The following is a 12,854-nucleotide window of genomic DNA, read 5'->3' as shown; positions in this document are numbered from 1 at the left end:
CATTTATAAATATGTTAAAAAGCAGCTGTCCCAGCACCAACCCCTGGGGAACCCCACTATCTACCCTTATTTTCTGACTCCTCTTACTCTCTTACCTATCTATATGTTCCACCTTTTCTTATACCATACACTGTCTATTAAACTGTTCTATTACATATTGCGTGGCATTGTAAGTAGTATACTATCAGGGGCATAATCGAAAGATAAGGACGCCCATCTTCGAAAGCCGATTTTGGGCGTCCTCAACTGATTTCCATCGCGGGGATGACCAAAGTTCATGGGGGTGTGTCAGCAGTGTACCGAAGGCGGGACCGGGGCGTGGTTAAGAGATGGGCACCCTCGGCCGATAATGGAAAAAAGAAGGGCGTCCCTGACAAGCATTTGGCTGACTTTACTTGGTCCAATTTTTTTCACGACCAAGCTTCAAAAAGGTGCCCGAACTGACCAGATGACCACTGGAGGGAATTGGGGATCACCTCCCCTTACTCCCCCAGTGGTCACCAACTCCTTCCCACCCTGGAGTAGTTTTGAATGGGTACTGCAGTGCACTTCAGGCAGGCGGACCCAGGTCCACCCCCCTCCCCCCCACACACACCTGTTACACTTGTGCTGGTAAATGGGAGCCCTCCAAAACCCACCCGAAACCCACTGTACCCATATCTAGGTCCCCCCCTTTACCCTTTAAGGGCTATGGTAGTGTTGTACAGTTGTGGGTAGTGGGTTTTGAGGGGGGGTTGGGGGGCTCAGCACCCAAGGTAAGGGAGCTATGCACCATGGGAGCAATTTATGAAGTCCACTGCAGTGCCCCCTAGGGCATGTGAGGGGGTCCAGTGCACTGGTCCTGGCTTGTAAGGGGGACCAGTGCACTACGAATGCTGGCTCGTCCCATGACCAAAGGGCTTAGATTTGGTCGTTTTTCAGATGGACGTCCTCAGTTTCCATTATGGCCGAAAACCGGGGACGACCACCTCTAAGGTCGACCATCTCAACATTTAGGTCGACCATCTCTAAGGATGACCTAAATGTTGAGATTTGGGCATCCCTGACCGTATTATCGAAACGAAAGATGGATGCCCATCTTGTTTCGATAATATGGGATGCCCCGTCCCTTCGCGGGGACATCCTCAGAGATGGACGCCCTTAGAGATTGGCCTCCCCGTTCAAAAATGCCCCTCCATGCCATTCTTTATTTTGTTATTTGAATATTTTTACTGCTGTAATTGTCTATTCCTTGTGTTTGATTTATTCTTACTGTACACCGCCTTGAGTGAATTCTTTCAAAAAGACAGTAAATAAATCCTAATAAATAAAGTAAATACATTACCAATAAACTTTGATAAGGTTCTAGAGGAGAAGAGAGATGAAACTGTAGTGAAGAAGGTGCAAGGATCAATAGTCATACATGTATTGGGGGTGAATGAATAAAGCTGAGAGGAAAGGTGGTGAACTGTAAAAGATATTAGATGATGGTCAAAGAAGGGAAGAAGAATGGTAAAGCCTGATCAAGACAACCTGGAAGAAAAGAATAAGTAAGACAGTGGTGAGTGAGGGCAGAAGAGCACAGTCATAGGCCAAGTGAAGATTAAACAAAGAAGTAAATATATGAACTATGGAAAACTAAACCTGTCAGAATAATTTGTAGAGGATTAACATACAATTCCTATTAGTTTCAAAACTTTAAAGGCACAGCCATCTGGTGTACCAAATTGTCAGAGGCACGTGGTACCTTATACACTAACCAGTTTATTGACTCATCAGCTTTCAAGGAATGGAGTCCACTTTGTCAGCAGATAGGTACATATACATAAATGTACACTTCTTTGATAGTTTCAGGCTTACAGGCAGTATATAAGAAATATTTTGTTAAAAGATGCATGGGGAGAGGTGGGATACAAAGATAAAGTATAAAAAAAAGCAGGGGTCAAGGTGTGGAAGGGGAGTGATAGTAGAAGCATAGCTAAGTTAACTGGCCATTGTGGTTAGTAAAAGAGAGAACAAACACAGGATGATCTCAGAATAGTTAAATTCATTCACACTGTTAGGGAGAGAGAGGGTGACTAGCCATGTTCACTCTAATGTTTGCTAGTCCATGTGTGCATAAAAATATTTTGGCTCCAATGCTGAGAAACATATGCGGGTGCTAGAGGCCATTAGTGCCAGACTAGCATCCACATTTACTAGTACATAATGCTCAGAGGCTTTGAGCTTGGGAAACAATGAGCTCAATGAAGAACACCGCAAATAGCATGCTAATATTGTCAAAATGATGTAGATGATTTCATCACTATTCCCTCCAATGATCAGAGAATAGTGCAGTGAAAAAGGGCGCCCTTACCAGCAGAGCTGCCCGCATGCATCTGAGCACTATGGCGGCATGTTTCTAGTTGTTTTGCCGCTACTGCTGGAAGTCAGAAGAAGCAGCAGTAGCAGCGATGGCAGTGAGAAGGAGATGGGATCAGTGTTTGGGAATTGAGAGCAGGAGCAGTTTGCAAGCCTGGAAGGGCTCAAACAGACCCAGTGCAATTACACTCCTAAACAACTGCGTCCCAGGTGGCTGCACAGCTCACACAGCCCTTGGGGGGAGTGAGACATCCAGGTGATGAGATAGAATGGCAGACTGAAATTTGGGGCAGGATTCTAGATGAATGTTCTGGTTTGAAGAGGTAGATCTTGGAGTCATTGAAATCCATGGCTGAAGAACAGAGCCACAGGGCAATGAATAGGCACACGCACACAAGATCTAAGACAGAACCCTTTAGTACACCAACTAATAATGGAATAATGGTGTAGAGGAATCAACCAGAGGATATACCAAAAGAATGATAAGAAAGGCAAGAAAAGAACCAAGACAGAATGGATTCCCAAAATACAAGTGATAAAAGAGTGATAAGAAGTAGATGGTTAAAAATGGTCTCAGAAACAGTGGGTAGGCCAAGGAAGATAAAGTGCTGGAGCTGGTGTTAGGGTGTCTGAAGAAGCAGAAAAGCATTTTTTGGCCAATCTTCCTGGGAGTACGGAGATTTTCAGAGGGCAGAGCTCTTCATACCACTAATGAACTGCACCTTCCAACCCTGGTCCGTCTATAAAACAAAGATATATGCTTTTGTGTTGGTGGAGGTGGAAGGGAAAGATGTTTAGGCTCAGACTCCGTTTAGCTCAAGTCAATCAATTATAATCAAGGCTGCTGTCATGCAGCGATATTAAGCATGAAAACAATTTTAGATTATTTCCTGTAAAAGAGAGCATGAGACAACTTTGCAGACCTTAATAGCCTGGGTTCCCCAGTTTCACTAGGGATGCACATGTGCCGGGCATGTTCTTCCTCCTTAACTTCCTCTTTCCCAATGATCAGTGCTAACAGCATGCATAAAATGTGCATACCATTAGCATTGCACATTGGGAAGTTCTTTTTTGGGGCTGTTCTGGTGGCCATTTTCTGGCGCAGTTCTGTACAGCGACAGAGTTTTAAGCATCGGGGCCTTTGTGCACAAGTTTTCAGCCTCGACTCAATGTGTGTAATATAGCCTATGTTCACAATAAAGCCAGCAAAACGTTTGTGCGTGCAGTTGCTAGACATTATTTGCTTCCATTCTGACCCGTGTGCATGTGCACAGCTTAGAGGGAACACTGATGTGGTCAGAGCTGGTGTCCTGAAGTGTGAGCAGTGTGAGGAGGGGGTGATCTTGCCTTCTGTACTTCTCTTCACCCAGGGGGGAATTGAGGATGAATGATTAAATCGTGGACCCCTCCTAGCAGATAAAGTGATGTCATCTGCTAGATTAAAAGTGGAAAATTTGCATCACCTATTTTTTTTCTATTGTTTAAATTACAAGAAATAGTGGCAGAGTCGCAAAATGGCTCCCACAACAAGCAATGAGAGCTTTGTAGCCAGAGCAGTACTCTAGTGATGCTCATTAGTAGTTCAGAATTACATCTGCCTGGGAAAGGAATAATATTTTGGGGTCTGATGGTTCCCAGAGGCTAATAAATGTAACCTACGTGCACTATTCAGAAATGTAAATAAATCTGCTGTGTTTAGTTAACTACTGTCACCAGAGTTGCTGTCTCTTGACATCAAGATCTGAATCAAGTCCGGTTAATACTTCTCATTATAGTCTATCAACCAAACATACAAGAAATGTACCTTGCATTTGTTAATGTGCCTTTTTTTTTCCTTTACAGAATTTTACCTGGAGATAGTTTGTTTGACAAAATACCAACTTCTTTACCAGCATCCAGAAAAAAACATTATTGTAGCTGTGCTGATAACAACATTGTACTGCATCAGTCCCCTGATAAACTGGACACTACTGCATATGATGATCATACTATGTCTTGCAAAGACAATGAAGATGTTCGGCATTCAACCTTAATACCATGGCTGGATCTCACTGCTGAGTATATTAATTCTGACGGTCTCCACAGGGAACTAAGGAAACGTGCATTGGCAGATACAAAGGATTTCTCTAAATATCCATCAGAGGATGAATCACTTATTAATCAAAGGAAACCTGACCTAATTGCTCAGACACATAGTATGGGCTTCTCAAATTCAGAGAGAAACACTGGAATAGAAAGACAAGACAGAATATCAAACTTCAGCATCAGCATGGAAACCCTTCAAAATGACAGCTATTCTCCCAAAGACATGAATGTCAAAAGTAGATGGAAGCGCCAGCACCTGTATGAGTATCTTCCCACGTTTCCATTCCAAAGTCTTAGCCAATCAGACCTTGAAGGATTTAGCTATTTTTTCCCAGAAGACCATGCTGTTGATACCGATCAGAAGTTGCTGCCCTCATGGCCTACACCGTCTGGTCTCACTCATGCCAATGCTTTGGAATTATGCCAACAGACAATTGCTAACTCAAGCATAAGCAGGTCCTGTTTGCATCTTCTTGGTGAGAGGATACAAGAAGTGGTAGATATGTGTGTTACTGATTTATTGCTAAAGGACAGTCATGACTGGGCAGAAGCAGGCCTGACATTGCTGGAGAATGATTGTGAAAGGAGGGTTATGGAAGAGGGAGACAATAACACAAAAGAGTATAGAGAGTCAACAGAGAATATTCTTTTGGTATTCAAATGTCCCAATCTCTGCAGTGGAAATGGACAATGTTTGGAATGGGGCTGCGCTTGTTTTCATGGTTTCAGTTCTTATGATTGCAGCATGCTTTCGGGTAAGTAGAAATCTATAAACTAGAGCACTGGCTTCCATTTTTGCTAGATCTTTGATTGCTCTACAAGGAGTTTGTTATATTTGTTAATGCAAAATGTACCTGGGAATGGTCATCAGTGTCCTGTATGACATGATATATATTTTTGGCATAGATAAGGAACTGTCAACCTCAGATATAAAGGCAAAAGCATTTAGATGCCAATATTTATCATGGATAAAATATCTGCATACATTGAAGTATATTTGTATCCTAGGTTAGTGAGATAGAAAATCTAAATAGGTACCTATTTGGGGGCTATTTTATGAAGAGACAGTGGGGGTTATTTTAGAAGCCATATTTGCAGTTCCCACTGGAATACTTACATTTACACATGTATGTCACATAAACAATAAAGACCAATTCCAGAGGACAGTTATTTGCATGTGAAATCCACACTATGTAGAGATTTCAAGGGGATATGGTTTGGGTACGGCTTAAGTGGGGTGGAACCTAGACAAGTAGGATTTACTTTCTAAATAGTGCATACAGTTTTGACAAAGTATTTGTTTCACTCAAGACTTTCCACAAGGGATTAAGGGAGTCATTTTCCTTAATCCAATGTAGTTTCTATCCACCTCTGAAATGAAACTCTGTTAAAATTGCAACCTTACTACTCAATTGGCAGCACTTACATGTGTAATTTGTAAAATGACGGACATTGTGAAATCACCACTTCCATATTTAAGCTGCTGGGCCCATGCCTTTCATTTTTTCAACTCCCACTGTTCCTGCTGCATATACTCAAAAACAATAAGGGGAAAACACCACTCCAGAAATAATAATGCCCGAAGAAAAAGGAGCAGTAATGATGTGGCAAACACAACAAACACTAGTGGTTAGTGCAGTGGACTTTGATCCTGGGGAACTGAGTTTGATTCCCACTGCAGCTCCTTGTGACTCTGGGCAAGTCCCTTAACCCTCCATTGCCCCTGGTACAAAATAAGTACCTGAATATGTAAACCTCTTTGAAAGTAGTTGCAAAAACCACAGAAAGGCAGTATATCAAGTCCTAATTCCCAATCTAATGTGTTCAAACCCATTACCGCATGACAACCTGAAACTACCGCCAGTCCAACACAGGTGCCAGCAGTAGTTCCACCCCCAGTACTCGTAATTTCTGATGCTAGCGGAAGTATTTAAAGAAATATTTCCAAGGGGGTTACCCAGCGGTAATCGACAATCGTCACACGCTGCCCGGTTACCACCGGGTTAGTGCAGAAGCCCTTACTGTCACCCCAAAATGGCCAGACAGCAAATGTGAACTTACCACATGGCCATTTCTTTTTTCGGCCTTTTTACCCACTGTGATAAAAAGGGGCCCTGGCATGCGGCAAAAATAATCACTAGCGCAGGGCCCTTCTTACTGCAGCTTAGTCAACTAGGATATTGGCCTTCTGTTTTTTTGGCCCCATGATTTTGGAATTACCTAGCACCTTGTATTAGGACAGAACAGTCATTTTCTGTTTTTAAATCTGTACTTAAAATGTACTATTTGAAATTGGCACATGGCTTTCTGTCTCCTACTTCTAAGTTGGTTTCTGGGGCACTTGTGAAACAAGGTCGTTCCTTGTGTTTCTTACTGTTAATTCTACAATTGCTCTATTCCCCTTTTCTGTTATAAATGAATAGTTAGAGTCAATTTTATGGCAATTTTATTTCCTTTTATAATTTTATTATTTTTGTAAAACACTTGGACCTTCCTATAGATAGACCGGTAACACAAATCTATACAATAAACAATACATGTAAAGTCTGTTCTAAAATAAATGGAGAAATGGATATTTATATGCCACTTAAATCCAGTAGGAATATCATTTTTAGAAAAAATAAAGTTAACATAGTTGGAATATTCATCTCAGGATTGACTGATAATGAATTTGTCCTGAGATAAGTATTCCAACTATGTTAACTTTATTATAGCTGAATTGTTGGGAAATATGAATAAATCAGAATAGAGTTGTAAAAATTTGGAAAAATTAAAAAAAAAAAAAGCTTTATACTAAGGACCGATGAGGAAGTGGGTGCATAATTCTTACTGGTTCAAAATCAATATTCAGTGAGTGGCACTGCTGAGATCTATGGTATGTTTGCACTATATTGGAGGTAGTATTGCAGCAGCTTCAGAGAGCATTTTCCATCTCACAGATAGGCTGCAGAGAATACCTTCTCCTGCTTTAGACTTAGCCTGGCCTCAGAATGACATCCTATAGTATATCTCCTATCAAACTGAGCTCTCTTTTTCATCAAGCACTGCCATTTCCTCCCCTCACCCTCCCCACTGACAGTTTGAACTTCGTGGGTGTGGCTTGGATCTCTTTCAGGGAGAGAAAACTAACAACTTATAGCAGCAGCTTCAGAGAGCATTTTCCATCTCACAGATAGGCTGCAGAGAATACCTTCTCCTGCTTTAGACTTAGCCTGGCCTCAGAATGACATCCTATAGTATATCTCCTATCAAACTGAGCTCTCTTTTTCATCAAGCACTGCCATTTCCTCCCCTCACCCTCCCCACTGACAGTTTGAACTTCGTGGGTGTGGCTTGGATCTCTTTCAGGGAGAGAAAACTAACAACTTATAGCAGCAGCTTCAGAGAGCATTTTCCATCTCACAGATAGGCTGCAGAGAATACCTTCTCCTGCTTTAGACTTAGCCTGGCCTCAGAATGACATCCTATAGTATATCTCCTATCAAACTGAGCTCTCTTTTTCATCAAGCACTGCCATTTCCTCCCCTCACCCTCCCCACTGACAGTTTGAACTTCGTGGGTGTGGCTTGGATCTCTTTCAGGGAGAGAAAACTAACAACTTATAGCAGCAGCTTCAGAGAGCATTTTCCATCTCACAGATAGGCTGCAGAGAATACCTTCTCCTGCTTCCACCCACCCTACCCCTCTACCCACCCACCCCTAGAGTGACATGTCTTATATAACCTCCCTATCAACCCACTCATTACTTTACCTCACCCATTTCTATTCTTCTATCACCTTCTCCCACTACTCCAACCAGAGTTACACCTAATCACACTGACCACCCTTCAACATCTTCTGTCCTTCTGTGACTGTTCTCTTGTGCTTGACTGCTTAAATATTTTAAATTTAAATGCTTTACTTTTTGTCTATTAGATTGTAAGCTCTTTGAGCAGGGACTGTCTTTCTTCTGTGTTTGTACAGCGCTGCGTACACTTTGTAGCGCTCTAGAAATGTTAAATAGTAGTAGTAGTAGTAGTAGTAGTTTATGTAATGTTATAGAATAGCAACATATATGTGGTGGGAAATAAATGCTTTCATGTTCCACCACATTTATTTTTTCCTGAAGCTGTCATGGAGCCCAATAACCCTTCCAAGATTTGCTTTTGGAGAGGACATGAACCATTGTGGGATTAAGAGGGTGATCTCACCTAATCCCTCCAGTGGAACACTGCTCAAATAGGATAACTTTTCTGAAACCTAGACATCCTTGGCAGCAGGTGTAAATCCCGATGTTGATCTTTTTAGACATAGTTGTACATTCTTCTTCTGAAATGGGGAATACATGTTTATATAAATATCTACATGACAATTTGGGTTAGATTCAGAAAAATGGCACCGAAAAAAAACCTGTTTAAGAGCCTAAAGTTCAGCATGGTTTTAGCACATCACTTCAGCGTTATGGTCGCGTGTAAATTTAGGCACAACCATTTGCACCAACGAAAACATGGTGCAAATGCCTGCACCTAAATTTATGTGCGGAGCACCCATATTCTGTAATTATACACATAACTCAAAACCATGCCCCCGTTCCACCCCCCAAAATGCCCATGACTGTCCCCTTTCTGTGCCCCCTTTTATGGGCTGTGCGTAAATTTTAGGCATGGATCCTGTGCCTAATGTTCTCTATGTAACACCCAATTAAATCTAATTAGTGACAATAATTGTTTGTTAAAAAGCCAGTTATTGACACTAATTGACTTGTTATTCAATTAAATTGTGCATGGAAATCAGAACCATTCCTAAATTTGCATGTACAATTTTTGACGATCTTTATAGAATCAGGGGATTCATGACATCTAAAACCCAAATAGCACTTCTAAAATACACACTTTAATAAATCTCACAATAAATGTTTTTCAAAATCATTTAACAAATATTTGTGATAGTATTCAGATAATCTGGGATGCAACATCACTAAAGAGTCAGTGCTTTTTACATGACCATCACAGTTTAGGTATTATATCAGGAAGTACAAACATAAAACAATCCATCTTCACAAATAGTTTGCCAGTTTTCAAAACCATGTTGAAACCTCATTTGTGCCTCAAAATTCATGCACCAATTTGGAACTACTGCTCGCCTACTGCGTGGCCCGGGCAGTAATTTCATTTTTTGCATGCATCCACTACGCATGCTGGAAAATATATTTTATTTTCTGACGTGCGGGCTAACCAGGCGGTAATCAGCATTGTATGTGCATTGATGATTACCGCCCGGTTAATGCGTGAGACCTTACTGCTAAGTGAATGGGTGGCGGTAAGGTCTCAGACCCAAAATTTCATTTTGCTGCATGTCCATTTTTAGCCAAAAAAGGCATTTTTTACAGGTGCATTGAATAATGGATCTGCGCACGTCGAAAACATGCGCCTACACTAGCGCAGGCCATTTTTCAGCACACCTTAGTAAAAGGACCCCTTAGTCAGTGTCCTTAAAAAGTATCATTTGAAACTTCTTGTCATTTTGATATAAGTTTATTTTAATTTATGTATAATATCAGCTTTAATATTCTGACTCTCATTGTAAAGACCAAGTTCCAGAAATTACAGAGCTTGAGAGTGATGGATTATGCGATGTTCGGCAGTATGACTGTTCATCTATAAGAATATTTGGTCAAGGATTTAGGGAATCATCGAGTCTTAAATGTGAAGTTACCAAATATCAGGTATGTCAGCCATGGAACTGAAATTCCTCCGAGAATAGGTGACAATGTGAAGTTTTCTTGCAGATGTAGAAAGTAACTTTTTCATGCAATGATGATAACATTTCTTGATTTTTACATAACTATGTGCCAAAGAAAAAATCTTTTGAAAATAGATTCTCCTAATAATTAATGTGATTAATCTTTAAAAAATAGTGTATACTATGCACTATACAAACCTTGTATTTTCAGGTGTAATCCTCTCCATTTTATAATTATTAATTTTAATCTTGTTTTTTCTTCAGGGGTAGGAGAGACTCCTGCCCGGTTAAATTGCAGTAAGCATGCCATCCCTGAATTTCAGTGGTACTAAAACCACATAGTGCTGCTGAAAATCAGGTTGGACCACCTTATCACCCTCCATTTACTGCCAGGGCAGTCAGGGGGTGGAGTCAGGGTGCCTCTGGGATTTGCCAGGTTAGTGGAGATATTCAGTCTGCTAACTGGAAAAGTGCTCAGATAAAGTTAAAACAGCAAAAAGGCTGTGCTAACTTAATCTGGACACCTAGCCCGGCAATGCTCTGAATATTATGAAGGAACAAGGTCCACTCACTTCTATCCAGTCTAGCACCTTTAAGAAAATGATGCCTCTTGTGATGGACACCAGACTGGGCAGCAGTGACCTGGACCTCACTCCTGCCTGAACACCCCCCCCCCCCCAACCACCACTGATTTTAAAGGTAACTCCTACGGGGATGTGTCAGCATTAGCAAAGGCAGCCAATAGCACGGCGTTGTAAACGGGGGGGGGGGGGGGGAATAACTACCCCGTCCACATAATAACACAACCAAATATGAGCAACAAATCCTACTCCAATGCCCTTGGGGGCATAGCCAGACCTCTAAGTGGGAGGGGACCAGGGCCCAAAGTGGGGGGGGGGGGGACATTTTGGCCCGCCTCCTCACCGCCCCCACTACCACTGTCCTGTCACTCCCCATCCACCGCCGCCGCTGCACATACCTTGGCTGGCGGGGGTCCCCAACCTCTTCCAGTTGAAGTATTTGTCTAGTGCTGGTCTCCAGCATTCCCACATTGCCTACCCTGCTCTTTCTTCCCCTCATGTCTGGCATGCTTGTTATAATGAAATTGAGCATGCACGCGTATATATATATATATATATATATATATATATATATTTGCAGGGGGTATTATTTCTTAGAGATGTGATACAGTCTTTTACTCCTCTAATGAGAATGATGGAGGTATAAATTCAGTGATTTGGCTTAAACAGATCGACTGACTTGAAATCTGCTTAAAGATATCCAAATAAGTTACCCAGGTATCTTTAAACAATGGTTGCCCTGCTTAATACTAATCCACAGGGTTTTCTTTATTTAATTTATCTGAAATTCAAGATCAATTTCATATTCTTAGCTCTTGTTTGCTAGTATTCATTATCAGGGCTTGCATGTTTGTTTTGCTTTTTTTTTTTTTTTTTTTTTGCATCCTATGTTTTGAGGATCATGCTATTGAGCTCAAAACACTATCAAGACTTCTTACTTACTGTTCTTCATTATCATACACATTTATGGAGTTTTCTGTTATTTATTTATTTTTGTGGCGGTGAAGCAATTGCTGTTAGAATGTCTCTTTTCTCTTGAGTGCAGTACAGTGATGGGCAGTGGGTCCTGAGTGAGCCTCTGTTTGTGCAAGCTATCTTTCGAAACAGCAGGGCTGTTGATTGCCAGCTACCTCCGGATGGCCTGAACTCTGATATCATGACTCTAGTGGATGATAAACCGATTGCAAGATGGCAATTAAAGGTAATGGCAAAACAAGATTCTCTAGAGTAGCAAATCTCCTAAAGAAACCTGTTTCTAGCTTCCTTTTCACATGGTTATTGCTAACTGCAGTGGGAGATGAAAGAGAAAGATTGGAAATGCACCATTTTGCTTGGCACATCCATTATTTTAATTAAAAAAAAATAAGTATTTGTTTCAGATTTTGTGGTCGTCTAAGGCATGTATGATACATCTAAGAGGTCATTTTAGAATGCATACATGGCATGTCCGCATATAAATAGTGGGGTTATATGTGTGAATGGCCCAATACGTCTAAACAGTGATTTTAGAAAAGTCACTAGTTCTATGTACACAGTTTTTCAAGGGTCATATTCTGGTATGGTTTGAGCAGACTTATAAAGCATGCATGAATTTCTGATTTTGCGACAGCGAGCCAGAAGTTGATTTTGGGGGAGTGTGCTTGGAGGTAGACTGGGGTGCCAAGTATTTCCTCTGTCTCCCCTCCCCCTATTGCCACCATTGCTGTTCCCCCTCCCCCACATCTGCCATTGCTGCACCCCACCCCACCCCCTACCCCAAGGATCATGCTTTTGGGGGTAGTGATGCTGAAACTCCATCAACCAAAGTTTCACAGATAGAGTTCTGCATGTGCTGTCTGAGAAGCAGGAAAACAGGCAGGTTGCTCCAGCCTCCAATGCCAGCACTTCCGCACATCCTCAGTTAAAATAGATAAACTGAGCATGTGTGGAAACTTCTGACATCAGTGGCTAGAGCACCCTGCTTCCTGCTGCTGCTGATGGGCAGGGCTCCGGTGAGGAAATGCTTCAGCTGGCAGGAGTTGAGCACCCCTGCCAGCTATGTATTGGCTGCTCAGGCCCCTGAGGCCCCCACTGGGTACACCACTGATCTAGACATTTACATTTAAGCCTACTCTTTGTGAGGCACTC

The 12,854-nt window shown here is 41.7% G+C and overlaps 1 protein-coding gene across 1 annotated transcript in view; it reads left to right on the top strand.

Annotated features, from left to right (window-relative positions):
- The window catches only part of VWDE (von Willebrand factor D and EGF domains), a 135,766-nt gene that overhangs the window by 58,761 nt on the left and 64,151 nt on the right, over positions 1–12,854 (top strand). The window contains 3 exon segments of the mRNA XM_030201168.1: positions 4,183–5,180; positions 9,993–10,129; positions 11,773–11,928. Of these exon segments, the coding sequence (XP_030057028.1) occupies positions 4,183–5,180; positions 9,993–10,129; positions 11,773–11,928 (1,291 nt within the window).

This window comes from Microcaecilia unicolor, chromosome 1 (assembly GCF_901765095.1).
Source record: "Microcaecilia unicolor chromosome 1, aMicUni1.1, whole genome shotgun sequence".
Lineage (NCBI taxonomy): Eukaryota > Metazoa > Chordata > Amphibia > Gymnophiona > Siphonopidae > Microcaecilia > Microcaecilia unicolor.
This window is presented reverse-complemented; position numbering and strand designations above follow the sequence as displayed.